The 23,276-nt window shown below is 42.0% G+C and overlaps 1 protein-coding gene across 3 annotated transcripts in view; it reads right to left on the bottom strand.

The window, feature by feature from the left end:
* Nucleotides 1-23,276, bottom strand: part of LManII (Lysosomal alpha-mannosidase II) — an 87,497-nt gene that overhangs the window by 6,817 nt on the left and 57,404 nt on the right. For 2 of the 3 annotated variants that reach the window (XM_080270727.1, XM_080270729.1), the window contains 6 exons: nucleotides 23,236-23,276; nucleotides 20,941-21,077; nucleotides 19,637-19,785; nucleotides 18,258-18,393; nucleotides 12,423-12,569; nucleotides 6,747-10,402 (listed from right to left, as the gene is read on the bottom strand). The exon at nucleotides 23,236-23,276 is cut by the window's right edge and continues 60 nt beyond it. In XM_080270727.1, the coding sequence (XP_080126853.1) occupies nucleotides 10,160-10,402; nucleotides 12,423-12,569; nucleotides 18,258-18,393; nucleotides 19,637-19,785; nucleotides 20,941-21,077; nucleotides 23,236-23,276 (853 nt within the window). In that variant the 3' untranslated portion in view covers nucleotides 6,747-10,159. Of the gene's footprint in view, nucleotides 1-6,746; nucleotides 10,403-12,422; nucleotides 12,570-18,257; nucleotides 18,394-19,636; nucleotides 19,786-20,940; nucleotides 21,078-23,235 lie in introns of those variants that run through there. The other variant, XM_080270728.1, reaches the window with a different exon arrangement.

Genomic DNA, 23,276 nt, shown 5'->3' with positions numbered 1-23,276 from the left:
CACAGTGACAAGGCAAAATATAGCTTTTACTGTGCACGGGGTGGTTCAAGAGTCCTTATTCTGACACTGACTCTATTTCCTGATTTCCGAGATATATATTGTCACTTGACTTACACAGGGTGGATATGCACTGTCACAGAGTTATGATAATGACAGAGTTTTGCCTTTCGTTCTGCACAAGTCGGATATGTCCTGTCACAAGCGTCTTTTATCACAGCACTGGATTTCACTATTCACTTGCACTGCACAGTCTTTGCCTCTCACTTACTATCTGTGGGAACTATGTATCACAGTCACTGATCGGGCAAAGGGGAAGGGGGAGGGCCTGGGGACTCACAGTTGTCGGCCAGGAGTAGGGAGAGTCCCTTCAGGAGTCCCTTCGTCCCGCGGCCATGGGACAACTCGCATTGGCGTCGTCTCTCGTTGAGGGCTTGGGCTGGGCATGGTGAAGGTCCCCTCACTGTCGGGACTGGGGTCTGGGGTCTGGCCCTCAGGGCTAGGGCCAAACAGGTTCAGCAGGTGCTCCCTTAGGCACGTGGTGGAGGAAGGGCGTCGCCTTCGTCGGGGAGGGGAGAGGTCTCACCCCGGGGTCCTGGGGGCACCCTCGAAGGTCCGTCGGCTGCAGTCTCCTTCCTACTGTGTTGCCGTCAGAGTGGGGCAGCGGTGTCACTCCTGGCAGAAGTCCATCAGGTGGGGATCCTCCTTGGGGACTGACCGGATGGAGAATAACCCTGGGGATAACACTGGGCCTCTCCACCAGTCCTTGGGGCAGAAGTCCTCCTCCTGGAGGTTGCCTCGGTCTGGGTGGTCAGAGATGCGGCCTGCGCTCCCGCCAGTAGGCAGGGCTGATTACAGGTCACTCTCACGTTGTGGAGTCACAGGGGGTGAGGGAATTTGGCATCCTTCCCGGCGCAGTTACTAGCCATCACCGAATCCCCTTGGGCAACAGATGGAGGGCAGCTACAGACCATCCCTTTGCTGTCAGTGTGGCTTCCGGCTGTCACTGGGGCCCGACTCCCTGACAGGACCGCAGATGAAGTGCGGCAACAGGCCATTGCTTGACTCCAGGTGCAGCTACAGGCCGTCACCAAAGTTCCGTATGGAGGGCGACATGTAGACGAGGAGCAGCTACAGGCCGTTGCTGGTGTCGTGCCCTCCAAGGCAACTGCAGAAGGAGAGGGGGCGTACTGTTCCTTCCCTACGTGCGGCTTCAAGCTGTCATGGGTTCAGCAAGGGGTTTGAGCAGCACCCGTCGGAGCGGCTATAGGCTGTCTCCTTTTTGGGGGCACGATTTTTGTGTGCGGCTACCGGCTGTCACAAGGGCACGGCTACAGGCTGTTGCCTTTTTTATCGGAGCAGTTACGGACCGTCTCCTGGGTATTAGAGCAGCTACAGGCCTTCTCTTGGTTTGCGCAGCTACTGGCCGTCACTGGGATGCTGCTTGGAGCTGATTTTTCAGCTCCACCCTGATCCTGGAGAGGGCTAGCTTGCCCAAAAGGTAGTGCAATCGGACTGGGGTGGTCACGTTGGGTGCACTCCAGGGAACAGGGGTGTGCGGCCCGGCGGGACTTATGTCTGTATTGAATGGACATGGCGAGCGCACCATCTACCCCTCCGTAGTCTCCTCCTGGGGGTGTGGTGATGCCCTGAGTTTCCACAGATGGTATTTCAATTATTAATCGTAATATGTGCTTATTACTGTTACGGATTCAGTAGAAATAATTTGTATATATAACTGTCATCATCCTGACCTTTTCTCTACGAACTAACGTAAAGGGTCCAGAAAACAAGGAAGAGATCTCTCTATACCTTTTACAACAATAAATATTTCAATTCAATTCAATTCTTATCCTTGGGAAGAGCTAACACAAAGTTTAGTTGTCAAAGTACAGCATGCTTAATGAAATGGGCCAGACTCTCACTTTCCATTTAAGCCCCAGAATCCTGACTACTTCACAAGCATATATATCAGCACATTGATTACTTATTTGTTTATTATTTATTTTTTTATTTTTTTACTGATGCGCTACCGCCCCATCACACTCCTCTGCACCCCCTCAAAAGTCACTGAAAGACTGGTATTACAACTAGTTACACCTCACACACCCCTAGCCCCAACACTACATGGTTTTAGGCCACTACACTCCACACTCTTCTCACAGACCTTACACAGAGTTTTTGATGGTATGAAATCAGCTAGGCCACCACACAGAACACTCCTTATCACACTAGACATTTACAAAGCTTTTGATGCCATCCCCCGCCACAACCTCACAAACAAAATATTCAACACAAACATGCACAATAACACAAAAAGATGGCTGGCAAACTACTTAGGAGGCAGAAGTGCACATGTAACATTTGCCGGTCAGTCTTCGAACATCAGAAACTTAACAAACGGTGTCCCCCAAGGATCTGTTTTGTCCCCTACACTCTTGAACCTATACATGCACAACATTCCCACACCCCACACACCACAGATACACATAGCTTCCTATGCAAATGACATAACACATGTACACACCAAAACGCAAACACAGCCGCACACATCCTCAAACCTTACCTCATCACACTACACGAATGGTTCACCACAAACAGGCTCAAAATAGCCCCAGCCAAATCTACAGTGACCCTTCTCACAAACTGGCCAGCAGAACACTCACATTTCACACCTCACCATAAACAACACTCCCCTACCCCCCCCCTAAAATCCTTGGTGTAACATACAATACATCAACGTCATTTAAACAACACATCACAAACATTAAAAATAAAATAACACCAAGACTCAATGCTTTGAGGTCACTTGCCCATACAACATTCGGAAACAACAAAGAAACCACCACCACAGTATACAAACAATACATACGTTCAGTGATGAATTATGCAAGCCCTGCCTGGGCTTCTAACCTCACCAAAACACACTACAACACTCTACAGACCATACAGAACAAGGCCCTAAAAATCATCACAGGCTGCACAGCTACTAAACTTACAGACCACCTACATCAAGAAACCAAACTCCTCAAAGTCAAGGATCATCTAGACATGAGAGGCACCCAAATTCTCGCTGCAGCATCCACAAACCCACAACATCCACTACATTACATGGCAGCACATCCACACACACCAAGGAACATCAAAACAACACCCAGCACATGATACCATACACAAATACTGTCATCTCTCCCTCCTTGCCCACCTCAGACCAGCTTCCAGAAGCATATCCATACTTAAATCACTCGCTGCTCCATTCAGTTACTTAAAGACAACACACAGCTGCATGCACGGCCTCCCAATATCCACCCTTCTGAATCCTATCTCCCTTGTGAGGACAGGGTCCACTTGGCCAAGTTGAGATGTGGGCATCATCCAGCCCTTACGTTATCAGAAGAGGCTGGATGACTCCATTGCTGATGCCTGTCTAGGATGCAACACAGCACGCCATACTATTAAGCACATTATGGGAGACTGCATTCCACACAATCACCTATGCCAACAACACAACATACACTCCTTGAGAGCTCTGTGGGAAAGCCTGGTCTCGGCTGTGGCCTTCCTTAGGAACTCGGGGTTGTTCAGCCAGACTGTCTTAGGAACAACTACTACCACTACTACCTTCCAAATAGTCAGTCCGTCACACAATCTAGTTAAAAAGGAGTACAAAACCCTTTTCACGTGCATCTCCGTACATGTTCCAACCAACCAGTTCCATTAATAGGACCATTATACTGTATCCTGTCTCACCAGCTTCAACACAATACTCTTCATACTAACCATATATCCATCCTACTTGTTTGCCTCCCATACCTACTCTCTTTTCAGAGCTTATTGCACATATAGCCTTTTTCAATAGCATACATCAGCCGTTTCTCTCTACATGACTGTACCATCTAAGTACACCCTTCAGCCTAATTATCACCAATCTTCCTTAGCTTACTCCATTTCTTTATCAAATAATTATTTTCTTAGTATCCAGTCTACACATTCCTCAACAAGCTCAGCTTCCCTGCTCATGTTTTCATTCTCATGCCACACCAGTCTCACACTCATTAGTTAATGTTGAAACTAACACCTTCATTCATGCAGCCCCCATGCTCTGAACAATTTTGTTTGTACCTGAGAGAGAGAGAGAGAGAGAGAGAGAGAGATGCAGGGATTGTGCTGGGATTTAAGGCCTATGGTTATTAGGCCTCACTGTCATCATCTCCAACACCTTTCCTACTGAGAACCCCCCAAACAGTGGATGGCTATCACAGAAGCACCTCCAGGCACCTCCGTCTTACACAGCTTTCCCACTCTCTCAAACAATCCACTTCCTCTTCCAACTCTTTCAGTGTATTGTTCCACTCTCTCTTTCCATACCATATAGGGTCTGTCTCTGCTAACACTGGTCTCTGATTCACTTTCACACACTTGCTTTGGCACCATATCAATGTGCATTCTTTGTACATGTCCAAACCATCTAAGTTCATTCCTCTTTAACTACTCAGCAATTCCACACCTCACTTCTATACCTTTTTCTTTTCTCTCATAACAGAATTAAATCTGATTTATGGTGGTCATAGTTTTCAAGCACTTGAGGCCAGAATTTTCATATTTTTTCTTGCTACAAACAAATGTAATCAGCTTAGGACACACTTTTCAAACTGGAGGGGTTAGAATTAGCATAAATATACCCCTTCCATAGAAGAGAACTTTCTTATGATGAGTAACATGATCAGGCAGCAGCAAGAATGAACTTAGAAGGACATAATGCAGGTTCAAGGGGTTTAAAATATCAGGAGTGGAGCTTTAACCATATGAAACGGGGGCCGATTCCACTACTGGATAGATTGGGGAAACAAAATACATGTCTGAAAATGCCTGATATGTGTAGTATTTTAGGTTATGGATGCCTCTGTTGGAGCATATCTACAATATCTATATGTAATCAGACTCCTTTATCTTGGGGGCAGGGGCCTGGAGGGGGGGGAGGTGAAGGGTTCGTGGCCACAAACTGACTCCATATCACCCTATCCTCTGCCCTCCCTCCTGCTCAAACTTTCCACATTCATATACTTCTCTACTTTGTCTCACAACCTCATTCTCAGTCTCCCTTTCCCTCTCTCCCCATTATACAGGACCTCAGTCATACACTCTCCTAGTCAGTCTCATTCTCTGTCCTCCTCACTTGGCTAAACTATCTCAGGGTACGTTGAACCACTTCCACATCATCATCAAAACACTGAAGCTTCTTCATTTCTCTGCTTGTCACTCCATGTAACTCCACATACTCCTCTCAAATAATACATTTCAACTCCTCTAACTCTTGGATTATGCCCTTTCAAAATACAGTATACAGAGTCCAACTTCGTAATACGGTTGGGATGCATTATTGAAAACTTGGTGTATAATGATTTAATTATATACTGAGTTGATTATAATGCGGGTTCAATGGTGATTTCTTTTTGGCCAAGGGTCATCCACTGAACAAAGTCGAAAAACAAGTTTTCAACTCACAAAACTGGTGGTTATTTTACTTCACTGCATTTCACTACTGCTTACCACCAAACAAAAGTTTAAAAATGCTTCCAGCTCACTTAAACTGGAGGTTATTTCACTTCATTTGCTGCTTGAGCTCCAGCACCCACACTACTGGCTTATCACTGAAACTAACGCACCAGATAGTGATTGAGTTCAAAGTCCATCTTGAAACAACTGTCAGTTTGCACGCTGGCAATTTATAAGTGAAAACAGTGACACTGCATCGACCAGTGAAGCTTCATACAGGATCATAATGACTGTATAAGCAGAAATGCATTCAAACTGTATTTAAAGAAAAAAGGGGGGGAGGAGGGAGCCTAAATTCTTATTGTCTGTATAAACAAATGACCACAAACCACACAACCATACAATGAGGGTGTATTGTATATGCAAGATGATGATAAGGAGGAGGAGGAGTAACCCTGGTCTGTCTGGCTGAACAGACCCATCAACCACAGCAAAGCAACCACCCTTGCAAGGAACTCATGTTCCCTTGCGTTAGACTGTGCCTTGCCACAGCAAGGTGGAGGGAAGAGAGTGAAAGTCGATTCCCAGATGCCACATTTGCATCTCTCCATCCAGATAACTGGGCCACCAAAGTTGGCTCCGTATCACCCTACTGTTTAGTTATACGGTTACCACCCAGCAATGTAAATGGTTTCCCGACTTACAGGAAACCATTAGGTTTGTCACTCAGTGTACAGCCACCTAGAGGCAGCACTACAGTGAATGAATGGGTGATGGACATCTCCATCTACCACAAAAAGCAAGATGTATAGAAGTGTCTTTGTCTTTCTGCTAAGTTGTTTGTGATTTTGTGCATTTGCTGTCTTTGTACAGTATCTGTTTTCTTGCTGATATAGGGCTTAGTTTGTTGTTTTGTTTTAGTTAAGTGTCTGATGTGGTATGTCTGTAATCGTATTTGATCCATCTTGTGGCTTTGATGATTACTGATGCTGATGATGCTGATGACCGACTACAATGACTGACTGATTGATTGACTGATAGATGATGATATATTAATGTTTATTTTTCCTTAACTTAGAAAACAGGTTAAAAACTAAGCAAGAAAGGCTTCAATTTAATTTTCCCCCATTAATTACTGTGAAAAACTACAGTACTAGCATTACATACAAATCTCATAGAAAATGTTGTACTGTATTTACAGAACCAGTCTGAGTTACCCATGCAGTTAGATGATGATGCCTTCATTTATTCAATTCTTGCTACAGCCAGACAATCGTATCATATTCTTTTTTTTTCTTTCTTTCTTTTTTTTTTTTTAACAGAGGATGAAAAGATGGAAAGACAAATTACGGTTAAATACAGAAAGAAAAAAAATCAAACACCAGACTAAAGGTGTCCTCCATTCATAAAAATCTGATACAGCTGGACTTGAAGTGTTGTGGGTTGAAGTTTGGGAGGAAACTATTCAGGGGAAGCAAATTTCAGAAAGAAGTGATTCAGGGAATGAAGGGTTAACCTCTTCAGTCTAATGATGTGCTCTTCATATTATTCTTGCTATTTCCATACAGTTTTATTAAGCTTTAAATGGATATTTCAACTGAGGTTAGATACAGACTTCACTTATCCTTTCACTACAACAGGTCCCTCCAAAGATGAATGCTGTTTGATGGTAGCAATAATAAACCAACAAAAGATGTCACTCAACTGAAAGTTTTATTTAGCTTTGGGGAGATATTTTTACTGAAGAGGTTAGTATACAAACTTCATTTATCCCTTTACTACAAGAGGTCTCTCCAAAGTTGAATGTCATACAGAGGTAACAAGAATATATCAATGAAAGATGTCACTGGACTGAAGGGTAAATGGAGATGACTTCTAACCCTTTCACAACCAAATGTCTCTCTTAATCCACGTAACATTGCCTGGCAGTACCATGAATAAAATGAAGCAGTTACCTTAGAGAGAGGGTAGGGAGAGAGGAAGTTAGTAAAATACGGGCAATGGAATGCTTTATATACCAAGAATGTACAAACAAGTTCAAAAGTTTGCCGCCACTTCCTTGCTGATGGTAAAGATGGATAGTAAGAAAAATTTCAATATGGGACACATAGCAATATGAAGTATGACATCCAGGGAAGAATGAGAAATATTCATAAATGTAATGCTGGCAGGGGACTGTTGGCAAACTTTTGCTTGAATTAGTATCTCTACCATTTACCACCACACCTGCTATTATGGATACTAAAAGGTACATAAGAATTCTTCAACAAATGCTAGGACTACATAACTGTCAATGAAAATTTGTCAACAACTAATAAACCCTAATAATCATAGGGTATTTTGAACCCTAAAGTTATTATCATCACAGAAATATATACTGTAATAATGTACCAGTATAGTTACTGATAAATATAGTCTCAACACTTATAACATCACAACCAATCATCACAATACCCCAAGTGGCATAAGAAGGGTTAACCACTTCAATCCAATGGCATAGGATAATACATATTTCATTCTTGCAATCTCCAAACATTTTATTTAGCTTTGCATAGACTTGTCAAATGGGGAGGGTTAGATATAGCCTACATCAACTCGCTAGGTATAAGACATCACCCTGAAGATGAATAAAATAATCTCAAGACAAAAAGAATAAGAATCACACCCTTGGACTGAAGTGATTACTACTGCTGTCTTTTTAAATTGCCAGGGAAGCAACTCTCTCTCCTACAGTATTTTGTCTAATAATTACTCAACTCTTTAAACTTTGGTCAATGACTTGTCTACTATGATCTGATTAAGTGCTAGAGAAGGACACCTTCATGTGGTGGTACAGCTTTAACCAGTTGGCCTGACATCCCTCACCACCTTTCCTATCCCCCAAACAGAGGATGGTGAATTCTATAAGAAGGGCGACTTAAGCCTGCAATCCACCTGGCTCACAGTTCACATAAGCCTGGGGTCACAGCAACAACAACAACTTTAGCTAATTCCATATATTTGCCACAGGAAAGACTCCCGAGATCTAAGGGTTAAGAAACGTACCTGTATCTCCAATCCTGGGATGCATTTAATACTTTATTTTTGCTGCTGCTAGATGATGTTATTCATTAGAAGCAACCCCATGGATGAGGAGAGGTTATACTTTTTTTTTTTACCTTAACCTGACACAGATTTTCGTCCTTTTGTGGCTAATTTCACTTAGTTCAATAGCAGAATAAGATAATACAATACATCCATTCCAAAGCACTTCTTTATGACTAGCATAATACCGTATTTCTACTATTAATCAACTGTTACAGCTTAGCATTCAAGATGGAGATATGTCAATTTTAGGCCAGATTAGAGGAAAATGGGTAGAGTGAGGGTTATATCTCACCCTTCCTGTTTGAAAAGCCTCTCCAAGCATGAATAAAATCATATGAAGATATCACAAATATAATGACTAATATGGCTTCAGAGGTGTGGCTCCAGCCTTGTCTGAAATGTGAACTCAGCGAACTTAAGTACTGTATAAGGTGACCTTCTGCAGTCCACGATCCTCTTTTGGGGGGATAATAAAGGGATATTTGTACAACCAGGCAGAGGAGTCATCCAGCTGCATCTGTGCCATCACATGAAGGCACCAGAGTGAAAGGGTTAAATCTCAGGGGATGAATACTGTATCTATCATACTCTAAATCCAGATGATTTTAGTTGTCATTGTGAGGTCATGTGCTCTGACGCTTAACCCCTGCAGTCAGATGATGCATATTTCCATTTCATTTTTGCTGTGTACAGACAACTTTCTCTCAATTTAAGGGAGATGTCTCTTTGTGAAATGAGGGTCACAAATAACCCCTCCATTCTGAATCCTCTCCTACGCTGGACAAATCATGTGAGAGTAGCGAGAACAAAATATAAATTATGCACTCAAGCTGAAAGAATTAAAACTACTGAACCAAAACACAACCAATGTCTGACTGAATTACTGTAAGGCAGGTCTCAGATGGTTAGACGTCTCCCTGAAGTCCTCCCCAAACCTTTCCTAAAGTTCTATTACACAAACTTGGCCCAGATTTTCCATCCTTTTCCAACGTATTTTGTGTGTCTTAAGGACAGAAGAAGGCAACGCTATGGCTCTCCATCCTTTCCACAGCACTTCTTCATGGCTAGCATCATATTCTAGTGTTAATCTAAGGCTACAATTCCATAATCAGGATGATGCAATGGCAATTTTAGTCCAAGTCAGCGTGAAATGAGTAAAGATGATGCTTGATTCTTCCCACCACTAGAATGTTCAGCCCCTTCCATCCAATGACATATAGGCCTATTTCTTTTACTGCTAACTCTTGATTCTTTTATTCTTTGTAGGCTATGATTTTCGATATAACTTTGGAGAGGCTAGATATCACCTTCACTCCTGACCATTTTATTCATCACAGAGTACACTATTTTGCTTGGAGGGGTTACATATAGCCTTCACTGAATCATGTCTCCCATAATATGAATAAAGTCTTCCAGCAGTGGCAATAATACAAAATGTAATCAGACTGATGGGGTTCATTCTGTTCCTCATTCTCCTTACCTCCATCCTGCTCCTACCTGATTTCCTCCACCTTCAAATGATAATACTGGTTGGATGTTGGCAATTGTATACTGTGATAATAATAAAAACATTCTACGACTAAAACCTGGTTGTAGCTTTCTTAACCTCCAAAATGAAGGTCTTGATCTCCATGGGGTTGAGGGTTACAGAGAATGAGGAGAGAGAGGGCTTAATTCTGTTCTCCCTTCTCTCTGTCTCTCCACCCTGCTCATTCTCTGTCCCCTCCACCTTCCACTCATATCGCTGGTCATCATCCTTGAGTAAGTTAGCAGCCAGGGTCGTCTCCTGTGCTGACACAATCTCCCAGTCAGCCAGCAGGTCCTGTAGGTAATGTGAGATCAGGCTTTGGTGGAGACGAGGGTCAAAATAATATAATACATACTAGTGGGGGGAGGGAGAGGGCTGTGAACAGCACTTCACTGGAAACTGACATGGCAGTAGCTTACATACTGTGGGGAAGGTTCAGTTGGCTGTGTGGGTGTGATTATGGCAGTGGGAGTGGACAAATTGATGCAAGGCAGATACTGCTTACTCAGACTGAGGCATCTCCACAACATACAAGAAATCCCCGAATATGCAGTAGTGATATGGTCACCTCATTTGAAGACGCATGTAAGAAAACTGGAAAAGGTACAAAGGATGGCAACTAGGATGCTACCAAGCTTGAGAGAACTGCCTTATGAAGAGAGACTGAAGAAGCTGAAGTTACCAACACTCAGTGAGTGAGGAGAGAGAGGAGATTTGATTAGGATGTTTCAAGGTGTTAGAAAACTGAAAAAGCTGGATAAAGAAGATCTGGAACACTCAGTGAGAGAAGAGAGAGAGAGAGAGAGAAGATTTGATTACAATGTTTAAAGGTGTTAGAAAGCTGAAAAAGCTGGATAAGGAAGATCTGGAACACTCAGTGAAAGAAGAGAAAGAGGAGATCTGATTACAATGTTTAAAGGTGTTAGAAAACTGAAAAAGGTGGATAAAGAAGATTTGGAACACTCAGTGAGAGAGGAGAAAGAGGAGATCTGATTACGATGTTTAAGGGTATTAAAAAATGGAAAAGGTGGATAGAGATGATGATGGAAGGACAAGAGGACATGAATATGAGGTCTGATAAAAAATATCCAAACTTTAGCTGGTTATTAAAAAAAAAAAAAAAAAAAAAAAAAAAAAAAAAATTACTGAGTTAAGACTTTAATCCCTTTCAAAGTATGCCCTCTATGACTTAACACACTTAGCCCAGGAATCTTTTCATCGCTGAAAACATCCTGTAAAGTCAGTTTTTGGGATCACCAATAAGATCTTTGTCGCATTTGTCTATCTCATTTGTGTCCTTAAATCTCAATCCTCTCAGTTTAGGAAATAGCTAAAAGTCGCAGGGAGCCACGTCAGGAGAGTAGGGAGCCTGCCAGACCTATGTGATCCTGTTGTAACCAGTCTGAAACTTAACAAATTAATCACACTGTCCTGACCAAGAAATGATCCCTGGCCTTTGTGCTTCATTGACGCGCACGTTACCACTAAGCCAAAGAAAGGATCCCTGCTGTGCCTCTAAGCAATGTGGGCTTTTTTTATAGACCCTATTACACTATATTTAGACAAACAAATCCAGGATGAGATGGAATAAGTGGGCAGGAGCATTGTCATGATGGAGCTGCCAGTCTTCCACCTCCCACAACTCTCATCTCTTGCAATGCACTGCATTCCACAGGCAATGGACAACTCCCAGGTAGTACTCTTTTTTTACCGTTTGGTCTTCTAGGGCATATTCATAATGATACTAATAATGAATAACACCCTGGTGGTTGAAAAAAAAAAACTGTCAGCATGCACTTCACCTCGCTTCATTGCCAAGTTTATGACAAATAGCTGATGTAATAACGTTGCTTGATTTGCTTGGTCCTCGCAGCACAAAAAATAAATAAATAAATAAATAAATAAATAAATAATAAAAAATAAAAGCGATGAGCAAGAACACATCCTCAAACACAAGCTGCTCGGCAGTGACTGGGCTGGGCAACAACAATGAATACATTCAAGCATGTGCACAACAATTCAGGGTTACACTCCACTGAGTCGCATCCCCTTGCTCCTACTGGTTTACAAGAAAAAAATATGGTTGGATACATTTGGATCAGACCTCATTTCTCAAACAGAAGTACAGACATCTGGAACAGTTTGGAAGAGGAGGTGATGCAAGCAATGACCATCCATGTGCTTAAAAGCAGATTGGATAATTTAAGATATGGAGACAGAACAAAATAAGCTTAGCAAAAATCCTGTATACTGCAACTAGGTAAATACATCCACATGTATGCATGAAAGCACACACACACACAAACTCCCTCACCTGTAATGAAACTGTGGCTGGTACACTGAACGAGCTTTCATTGGCCTGGTATTGATGTTCCAGCCTCACCAGGATTGTGGTTTCTCCAAGGGGCTCTAAGGTCAACAGATGCACATTCCAGGGGACCGATGCCTTCGTACCAGACCACTGTGGGAAAGACTCTGGCTAATGTTCATCCATCTTAATATTTTGGCTGTAAAGTACCTATGTAACAGTTTAATTTGGCTAACGTTGTTGTTGTGGCTCCAAGCTCATCTGGATGGGATCCCAGTGGATTGCAAACTGAAACTGTCCTCCTTCTATGGTCCAACCTCCTCCTTTCAGGGGAGAGGGAGGGAGATGGGGTATGTTTTTATAGTTTGCCAATGGCACCACCCAGTTATATCAGTACCACCCCACAAAGGTATACTTCTCCAGTATCAGGTTAATAAAAGATGACTGTATTCAGCTGATAGTGAGTATAAAAGCTTAAACTGTGAATGGCTGACAAAAGACTCAGAACATGGTCATACAGTATGAGCTCAGGGATATGGGATTGAATGGAGGCTGCTAGAGATAGTGCAGTGTGGAGAACTGTCACCAGCTGACCGAGGCTGATGAATGCAAACATACTGGAGCCTTTGCAAACAAAACAAACAAGCAAAGTGTAAACAGGCAGGTGCACATTTCACTGCAATGAGGCCCAAACACTGGACCACTGCAGAAGAGAGGACTGGGTAATAGTTCACTAACCTTAAACCCTTAAGTATGGTGATGTATTACACTGGTTTATTCCTGCTACCTCATGATGACATTATTCAGCTTAGGACAGACTTTTCCGGTTAGAAGACTTTGATATAGCCTCCACTGACCTATTTCATATAAGAGGTCTTTCCCAAGTTTTAGCTAATTTTCTTTTCATCAGCTAGAATACATTATAAAAACTCTATGGCCAAATGATTTTATTCAGCTGTGTCAACTTCTTCGGTCTAGTGATGTATTTTTCACTTTACTCTTGCCATCTTTGTACAATTTCATTCAGATTTGGAGAGACTGTTCAAAATGGAGTTAGAGTATCTTTAATTGTCACTTCAATGGTGTTGGATGCCTTCATGTGGTGGCACTGACATAACAAGGCAACTGAAATGGTTGGTTGTACAAATGTAATTATTTCCCTATCTTCCAACAGGAGGATGGTGGATTGTAGGGAAAGAGCAGAACCTATGCCTGCAATCCACTGAGTTTACATTTCAGATCAGCCTAGGGTGAAGCCAACAACTGCTTCCTTAAGTGGGCTCTTCACAAGGACAAATAAAATAATCTGGAAGTGGCAAGAATAAAAGTGAAACTATTTCACTGGACTGAATGTATCAACAGGCAGGTAAACACTCAACGGCAGCTCAACCATCACATCGACCCACTGTGGATGAATGGCTTTAATTATAGTTCAATCAGCCTTCAATCCGAGTAGGTATTTCTCAACTTGATCAGAACACCAGCAAACACATTTATTCAATGTAGGAAGGATCTCCAGTAGCGAAAGAGTCAATGAAGACTGTATCAAAACCCATATATATGAAAAGTCCATCCTAAGCAAATGCTTGGAGATAGCAAGAATACAGCTTAAATACATCATCAGCCTGAATGGGTTAACCTGACTTGTATTTAAACCCTCATATGGTCATTTTACTTTGATTAACATCAGATGATTTTACTCCACTAAGAGCAAAAACCTACATGAGTCTGATGAGTGTTCATATTCATATCATTAACCCTCTTATGGTAAGGATACCTCATATATTCTTTTCCAGCTATGGTCAGATGATTTCATGCGGCTAAGAGTTTGTACAAGACCCTGACAGTGTAACACGGCAGGTGCACACACAACGGCACCCAAGCCCTTCTGCCAGACCAATTGCATGGTTCATACATCTCGTTTATAAAGGTTCCAACATGCTTGCACGTCGCCCTTGCTCACCTAATCGTAGCAACATGGGAAAAATACTGGTTTGCTCACAAAATATACACTGTTTTCAGTGATTACTTCTGTTGTCTGAAAGCATGTCAGTGATTTTTTCCATGACATCAAATTTAAGAGATGACTTTGTACTGAAGCTGCTGATGTTTAAAAAAAAAAGTTGTATGTGTATCATCATCATCATCCGGACCTCTTTTCCCACCCTAGGGCAGGGTGAGGAGTAGCAATGTCCAGACAGCCCAAATCTGCCCAATGGGCCACACTTCCATTCACTCATCATTCAAGCCCCCGGAATCCTGGCTCTATCTGATACACCAAAAACATTCACCACGTTCTGTAGCTTCACATAAACATATCCGATAAAGTCAATCCGGACACTGCCACATCAACAAGGGGTGCCAACTCCCTGATCATGCACCTCTCCTCACAACATTCATCCAGCCAACTTGATCTCTTGTCAGTTTCCTAGCCTCACTGACTTCCAAACCTCTCTTCCTCACACATGCTTCCACCATATCTCTCCACCTTCTCCTTGGCCAACCTCACCTCCTCCCTCCTTCAAATTCACTCAGCTATACCTTTTTCACCACTCTATTGTTACCCATTCTCTCCACATGTGTATATCCACATGTGTGTATCTAGAGTAAATCCAAGAATTTTGGAATGATTTTCCAAGGGGAGTGACAGGATGAAAAGGGTGACTTGGAGGTGTATTTGAGATGTCTGTCTGTCTGTCTGTCTGGAGTGAAGAAAGTGACAGATGATTCTGACTGATGATAAATCATTCTGTTTTGAGTTGGCCAATGTTCTAGTAAATGTACTGTAGGTACTGTTGGAGCTGTCCTACTGCTTGTTGGGATTTGGACTGTTGTAAAACTACTGTTAGTTCATCAGCATAGTACAGTGCTATTGAATAACAGGAGGAGGGGGTGCTGGTTGGTCATGGGGGCAAAAGGTTACGAGTGAGGATAAGGGAACAGAACCCTGTGGCACACTGTTAGGGAGTATTCTGAATTTAAATCTCTGCCTGTGGGCAAAGTGGCTGGCCAATCCTTGTCACTGACTTGCATGTTCCTGTTTAAGATTTATTTTCTCTGGACTCATCATGATACTTTGTCAAAATCTCTGTTTATGTCTGCCACCGCTAATGTGATTCTTAGTGAGGGTTGTTCCATGCTGAAATCATCTACGTATTTCTAAGATGACATAAGTAAGTTCAGAATGGCATGTGGTTGTCAAATGCTTAGGCTGAAATTCATGACAGGGATGCTGGGGAGTGTAAGCTATGCCTGGTAAGCAATACAAGCAGTCCTTAGGTCATGCATGTGTTCTACAGTAACACTTATATTACCTATACAACTAGTAGTGTAGCTATTACTGCTTAACCTCATTCTGTCTGGCCAATCAAACCTGTCAACACTAGGTAAGTAACTGCTTCTGTGAGACTGTCCTAAAAGTACAGTACGATACAAGTACGATATATATCTTGTATACACATCTGATATCTGTTGTGGTAGACAGCCTCTCATCAGGGTCAGATCAGGGTCCTTCCAATGGCAATATGCATATTAAGTGGTTTGGCTCCTGCGTGGATGCTCTAGCCAGAGTGGACAATGCCACCATGTGCAGGCTCCTTGCCAGCTTCAATATTTACTGTTTTCTATTCCAGCTACGATCAGATAATTTGATAAAACTAAGACTGAGTTACAGGAGCTGAGTAGTAATGGTCAAATTCTAAGTGACTTTGGAGATCATTGTCACACCTATTCCTTGCTGATTTATGCTGCACATTGCACTTCAATATCCTCTTATATGTTACTGATGAAAACTATATTGATATTAAGATGATGAGGAATTTGAATGTAAAGTGAAGGGAATGCAGAAAATGTTCTGGAAGGAGGAAAAGAGAGTTAGAGTTAAAGAAGTTTGCAGGGGAGTAAAAGATAAAAATGGCAGATTGACTGTGAAGAAGGGAGAAAGAGTGGGCAGATGGAGAGAACACTTTAAGGAACTATTAAACACAGACAGTGAATAATGCAAGAATAAGTGGCTGGGAAATGACCAGGAGAAGGAGGGTGGTGAGCAGGGAGGAAGAGATCAGTAGGATGAAAGTTGTGGAAGCAATGAAGAAAGTCAAAATGGAGAAAGCCCCAGGAATTGATGGAGTGTAAGGTGAAATGATGAAGCATGTGAGAGTAGTAGAATGGATATGGTAGATGTGCAGATTGTCCTGGGAGAAAGGTTGAGTCCAAGAGAACTGGAAGTTAGGTATAATAATTCCCCTGTACAAAGGAAAAGTGAAAAAAAGAAGTGTGTGGTAATCATAGGGGCATTTGTCTTCTTTGTGTAACAGGCAAAGTATATGGTAGGATACTTATTAACTGAGTTTGGGAAATAACAGAGGAATTAGTCGGAGAAGAACAGGAAGGCTTTAGGAAGAGAAAGGTTGTGTAGATCAGATATTCATCCTTGTCTTCAGTGGAAAAGTTTCTAGAGAAGGGAAAGAAGTTGTATGTGGCCTTCATGGATTTGGAGAAAGCATATGACAGAGTGGATAGACATGGAATGTGGACAATATTAAGAATATATGGAGTAAATGGGAAGTTGTTGAATGCCATGAAGAGCATGTATAAGGGTGCTAAGGTTGCTGTGAGTGTGGATGGTGAACACTGAATTTTTAAATCTGAATGTTGGACCTCAGTTGTTTAATCTGTATATGGATGGGGTTGTAAAAGAGATAAATGGCAGAGCAGTGGATACTGGAGTGGCCCTAATGAAAGGGCAGCATTCAGAAACTTCCTGTACTGTTGCCTGCAGATGATGCTGTATTGCTGAGTTAAGATGAAGGGGAACCGCAAGGCTTGGTGACCGAGTTTAGAAGAATGTGTAGGACACAGAATCTGATGGTGAATGTAGGGAAAAGTAAAGTAATGGTCTTCAAAAGAAATGACATCGCTGAATATACAGTACAGTGAGGTTGGATGATGAGGAAATGGAAAATGTGAGTGCAACTACGTACAATATTTGGGTAGTGTGATGAGTACGGATGGAAGTTTGGAGGATGAAGTGCTTGAAAGGGCACAACATGGAAGAAAGGTTGCTGGTTCTTGGAAAGCATTGATAAGAAATAGGGGAAAAAAAAAAAAAAAAAAGTCACTGCATGATAGTGCTGTATTGTGATATCAACTCTAACATATGGAAGTGAAGCTTGGCCTTGTTGGCAGGTCACATGTCAAGAATGAGAGCAGTGGACATAAGTTATATGTGAGGAGCATGTGGAGTTACATGGAGAGACAAACTAACAAATGAAGACATGAAGATGTGTCGTGGTGTGGATGTGATACAAAGTGTTAGGAGAAATACACCAAGATGGTTTGGCCAAGTGGAGAGGATGGAAAACAAGAGACTAACAAGGTAAGTGTATGTGAGTGAGGTGGAGGGGGGGAGTGGGAAGGGAGGCCAAGGATGAGATAGCAGGATGAAGTGGAGAGGCATATGAGCAACGGGGGTGAGAGCTGGAGGGAGGGCAGTGACATGGCGGGGGACAAGGAACATGGAGGCGAATTATTTGTGGCCACCCCTTACAGGACTGAGGCATCTGGCAACAGAGAGAAAGAAGATGATATAAATACAGTAACAAGCAAGAGAATGTTAAGGTGAAAATGCAAAATAAAATGCTCAGGAAGAGGTGATACAAAGCCTCCTACACCATCCAGAATATACTATAGTCCTTAACCCCTTCAGTCTGAGGACACACTTTAGCTCTCATAAATTCTTCATTATTGTACAAGTCTCCTAAGCTGAATAAAATAGTCTAGAAAAACAGAAACAAAATAAAAATAAGACATTACTGTAGTGAAGGGGTTAACAATACCAACCTTAGCGGTATGTGACTCGCGCCAGCTGTGTCGGGTGGTGGTGGTGGGGGTGAAGGAGATGATGGGAGGCAGCAACACGTCCTCCCCTACAGTACGGTGAAGGCAGCCAAAGTCACACTCACTGGTAGCAAAATCACTGAAAAAAAAAGGGCAATCGATAAAAATAAAACATAAATCATCATCAATACTGGTCTCTTTTCCACCTGAGGGAGGGCTGAAACGAGAGAAGAAATGGTCGCAGCCAATCCCATATTACTCCCCTCAAGGTGTAGGGACCCGTGGCTAGGGAAGGAGAGAGAGAGGGAGGGAATGGTCACAGCCAATCCCATACTACGCCCTTCATGGTGTAGGGACCCATGGCTAGGCAATCATAGTTCTGCTCATTTAAAGGCAGATGACCTATGTACTTCCCTGGATGGCACTGCTTGACTGAAAAGCAAAAACCTCCAACCACCTCTTGGGACTGAACCTGCGCAAAGCAGTTACTCTGACACAAGGGCTTGTATTCTTATAGGGTAAGGAAGCTCCCAAGCACCTTTTCCTTACTGATTTAATTTTGGATTTGGCTGGTTAATAGGCTATCCTTTTGTACATGATTTATGCAGAGTATAACGATATTGGAAGGATTCATATAATACCCAAGAGGACAGTAAAGTGTACTAAACAAAATAAATTGTTTACGAAAAGGTGTAAAGGGGCTTCCTACACCAATGAAAATACTCATGTAGTCCACAACGTACCTTCTTTTTTTTATTCATAGAAAAAAAAATAAAAATCTAAGTCCAGTACAAGGTATCTATCGTCCAATCCTGTAATGTCCCAAGAGAAGCACAGGGGCCCAAGGTAAGGCTACTTAGTACTGACACTTGAAGTGACTATGCCTTTTTCACTCTAACTTGGCCCAAAATTACCATCTCTCCATCCTCATTACTGAGCTGGAACGAGAAACTAACACCGTATAATGCAAGTTGCAAAGAAGTGCTGTGGAAAGGATGTTGTGCTACAGTGCTGTTGTATTCTGCCACTGAGCTGAAAAATAAGCTGCAAAAAAGGATGAAAGTCTGGACCAGGTTAAGGGAAAAGGATTATAGCTGTTTGCCAGGAGTGGCACTATGTGAGCAGTAAATTCCAATCACTCCTTGGATGCCATCCCCTATGAGCTACATCCACTTTAAAATCCTTAACTCACAAGATTAACACATGCCCATTTGGTTATATGGTTACACATCATCATCATCATCATCCTAATCTCTCTCATCCACTTAAGGATGGGGTGAGGTAGGGTCCAAGAAGCAAGGCATGAGAAGGCACAACACTGGAAGAACTATCAAGCGCATACCCAATGAAATGATTATACATAAAGGGAGAAAAACAAATACCTGTGCACAATGTAATGCTTTCCACGTGCCACCAGACCTTGTCCATATGCTGTTTCATTCAGAGACTCCCCAACACCAAACGCATCATCGTGAAGCAGACGACGGTGAACCATTAATTCCATGTGTCCATCACCTAGTGAGGTTCCTCCCTGCAGGAAAAAGGTTAATTATTTATTTATATATTTATCTATCTATCTAAAGCTATATACCCTAATCCCAGTGGGAGTGGCCGCAAACAAATTTCCTGCAAGTTGTCATGTCCTCAGTCTGCTTCTCACCCTCCGTATACACTCTTTTAGTTACTCTACCACTCTCAGTTCCTGTCGTGTGGCCAAACCATCTCATGGTATGTCTCCAAACATTTCCCAGCATATCCACATCAACACCATGGCAAGGGGAAGTACCCAAGTCTGACACTGGCAAAATACTATCTATGACATTATCTACCCAATGGGGGTGCTGCTTCCCTGCATGGTGTATGTCCTGTACTGTGTCTCTAAGACAGTCCTACAAAAGCAGTTGCTTATGTGTGGCCAATGGGTCTGTTTAGCCAGACAGTATGGAGTTATGCAAAAACAACAGAATCCACCTCACCACCACCACCACCACCACCACCACCCAAAGTTATATCATATTGCCTTCTAATCCTAATTCTACAATGGAAAAATGTATGAATAAACAAATATACGTGCAGGCTTGCGAGGCACAGCCAAAATTCTAGTCACAAAAAGTTCTCAGGAAAGGATGTACGGCCATAACACTGCCTTTTTCTGCTGCTAAGGTACATGAAATAAGCTATAAAAGAAAAATAACCTTGGCCAAGTTAGAGTGAAAATCTTATGGCTATGAAAAGGTGCTACGGAAAGGATATAGGGCTGTAACAGTCTTTTTCTGCCACTGAGTTCCATAAAATAAGTTACAGAAATACAAATATCTGAGCCTAGTTAGCTACGGCGAATGAACTACAGCAAACCAGCTTAATGTATAGCACTGGAATCTTAGTGGGTAATTTGTCTGTAATTTACTGTGGATTAAACAGCAAAAATGATCAAGCACGCAACACAGAAAGGAGACTCACTATATTCCTGTTGCATCTTACTTCCGCACTTCAATGGCTAAATAAGACATTACTAGGCTCTACTTCCTTTCTACAGCAATTCTTCATGATTAGCACAAGACTTCAGTACTTGCCACACCAGAGCATTCAAGATGGAGAAATGGCAATTTTAGGCTAAGTTAATGACAATAGAGTACTGTATAATACACTAATCTATCTATCTATAAAAGCTGATGTCTATGCTAACCTGAGCTCGGTCATTCAAGACTGCTGCTTTGAAGTCCTTGCCATCATCAAGCAAGAGGCGAGCAGTGACCGGATAGTAGTTGCCAGCCACTGGTTCATGGTTACGTAGCTGCCAAGTCGGCCGGTAATCCAACACACCTGCAAGATATACACAAATACAAACATACATACACACATAAAAATGATGCCTCTTAATGAATCTTCATACTGAGGTTGGCCACAGTATAGACAATAATTTCTATGAACCTGGAAGTTAAACCAAGTGCCAAAACCAGCTAATTATTTCAAATGGTTCTTGGAAGCTCTTGGGCGAATAGAAGTCTAAGGTGTGTGATAGGAACTGTAACAATGCATAAGTCTGTGCCTGGATGTATCAGTTTAATCCTTTTACTGTGATGCTTCTATAGTTTACTCTCAATACATGTAGTATTCTTTTATTATACTGATCTATCTATCCTCCAATCCTTTATTGCGCTATCAAGAGCACATGAGTCCAGGGTTGGGCTACTTGGTCCAGATGCTTATGGTGAATGACAAGTTACAGACTCCTGAGTATCATTCTGTGAGCAACAGATTCTAACCACCACTTGCACTTAAGTCCTTTATGGGCCATATCTTGGTGCCTTAATGCACTATATCATCAGACATCCAGGTCTTGGCTATATGACCACCATTTAACATCGGCACTCCTCAGAAGCAGCTGAGGTCAGCCTGTTGACTCACTTAAATTAGGATACTAGATTATGGGCTTGTATGTATATTCAGCCACTGGCTGCAATGAATACATAAACTGAAAATTATTATTATTATTACACACACACACAAATGTCTTCAAAATTAGCTACCGTTACAGACATTATTTTGTAAATTAGTAATGATCTTTTGAAATCCCAGTTATAATAAGTACAGTCAGGGCTCACATAACACACGACCACAGTACGTGAACCCCATAACACGGGAGGTGCCATTTTGTGTCCTAAAAATGCCAGAAAGTGGAAAAAATATATATAACGCGGTCAGAGGAAGTTGTTCATTTTGTACAGGACCTGACTACACAGTAACAATGGACATAATGCAGCTGGAGGCCCCAGTTTATGTTTCAAAGTCATACTAAGCTGCCAATGATAGAACACGACTCAAGGCATAAAATTATAGTTGGAGTTCACAGAATGCGGCAAGTGATGGACAGAGCATGAATTGCACAGCCTATGACGTATTGCTATCACGTGTCTGCGCTGGGTGTCATCACGGTCCACTGAGCACTCCTGCCCCAGCTGAGCCTACCTTCTCCCCTCACTCTGGCTGTAAATGTGCTCTGTGTGATCTTGGGTCTTATTTTTTTGGCCACAGAACCCCACTCCACCTTCCCCCAGCAAACCTACAAACTCTTCCATTCAAGGTGAGAAATGCTCTAGTGTTTGTAAGTAATGATGTCTTTCTTAGGCAGGTAAATGTCCTGGGAAAAAAAACTGAAAATTGCCCCAAAGTTGGAACTTGGGGCTGGCTTAGGTACCATGAAATCCTCTAACACGTAAATATATGGCCCTATAACACGGAATTCTCATAAAACAGGAGCTTCTGGTGACAGTAGTCTCGCGTTATGTAAGTGCTGACTGTACTGTATATAGTTACCAGTCAACTTGGTGAATGGTTCCCTGGTTTAACTCCTAGAATTCAATGATGTATTTCTTTATTTTTCCTAACACCAGATGATCTGACTAAGTTTACGAGGCTGTTTTGAATTACAGTTATTAATTTACCAAGTTAAATGTACAGTAATCGTCTTCTAGTAGCAACAATAAAATGAAAAATTATGTCACTGGGCTGAGGGGTTGATGAAATACAATTGGTTATCAATTCAAGACTCAAATGTGTGCAGACAAAATGCAGCTCTAACTGAAACATGCTCCTGGGGGAGGGGAGGGGAGGGGGAAATCATGATTTTAAAAGAACTTTATAATTAATAGGAAGTGACTGTAAGCGAAGAACTGGTGGTTATTCTTCCATTCACCAGGCAATTTTATTCAGTGTGGACGGACTTTAGTTAGCAAAAAGGTTAAATAAGGCAATATCTAACTCCTCCAGATTTGGAAGTATCAACTTAGCTGAACAGAGTCATCTTGAGATAGCAAAAATTAACTTACAAAAAAAAAAAAAAAAAAATGCGATAGGAAAAATTATGAAAGAACTATATTACTGTATATGTGCAACAATTTCCAATGGGGACACAATATATAAATCACTGTTAACAGAAACGTTCACAAACATGTAAAAAAAAAAAAAAATCTTGACTGACGTTTGAGAGTCTCCCTGCCATTCGAGTCGGTGTAGAAGGTT

Source organism: Coenobita brevimanus, chromosome 42, assembly GCF_032717465.1.
Source record: "Coenobita brevimanus isolate Jiangsu-jjx chromosome 42, ASM3271746v2, whole genome shotgun sequence".
Taxonomy (NCBI): domain Eukaryota; kingdom Metazoa; phylum Arthropoda; class Malacostraca; order Decapoda; family Coenobitidae; genus Coenobita; species Coenobita brevimanus.
Note: the sequence above shows the minus strand (reverse complement) of the source record. Positions and strands in the feature narration are given on the sequence as shown.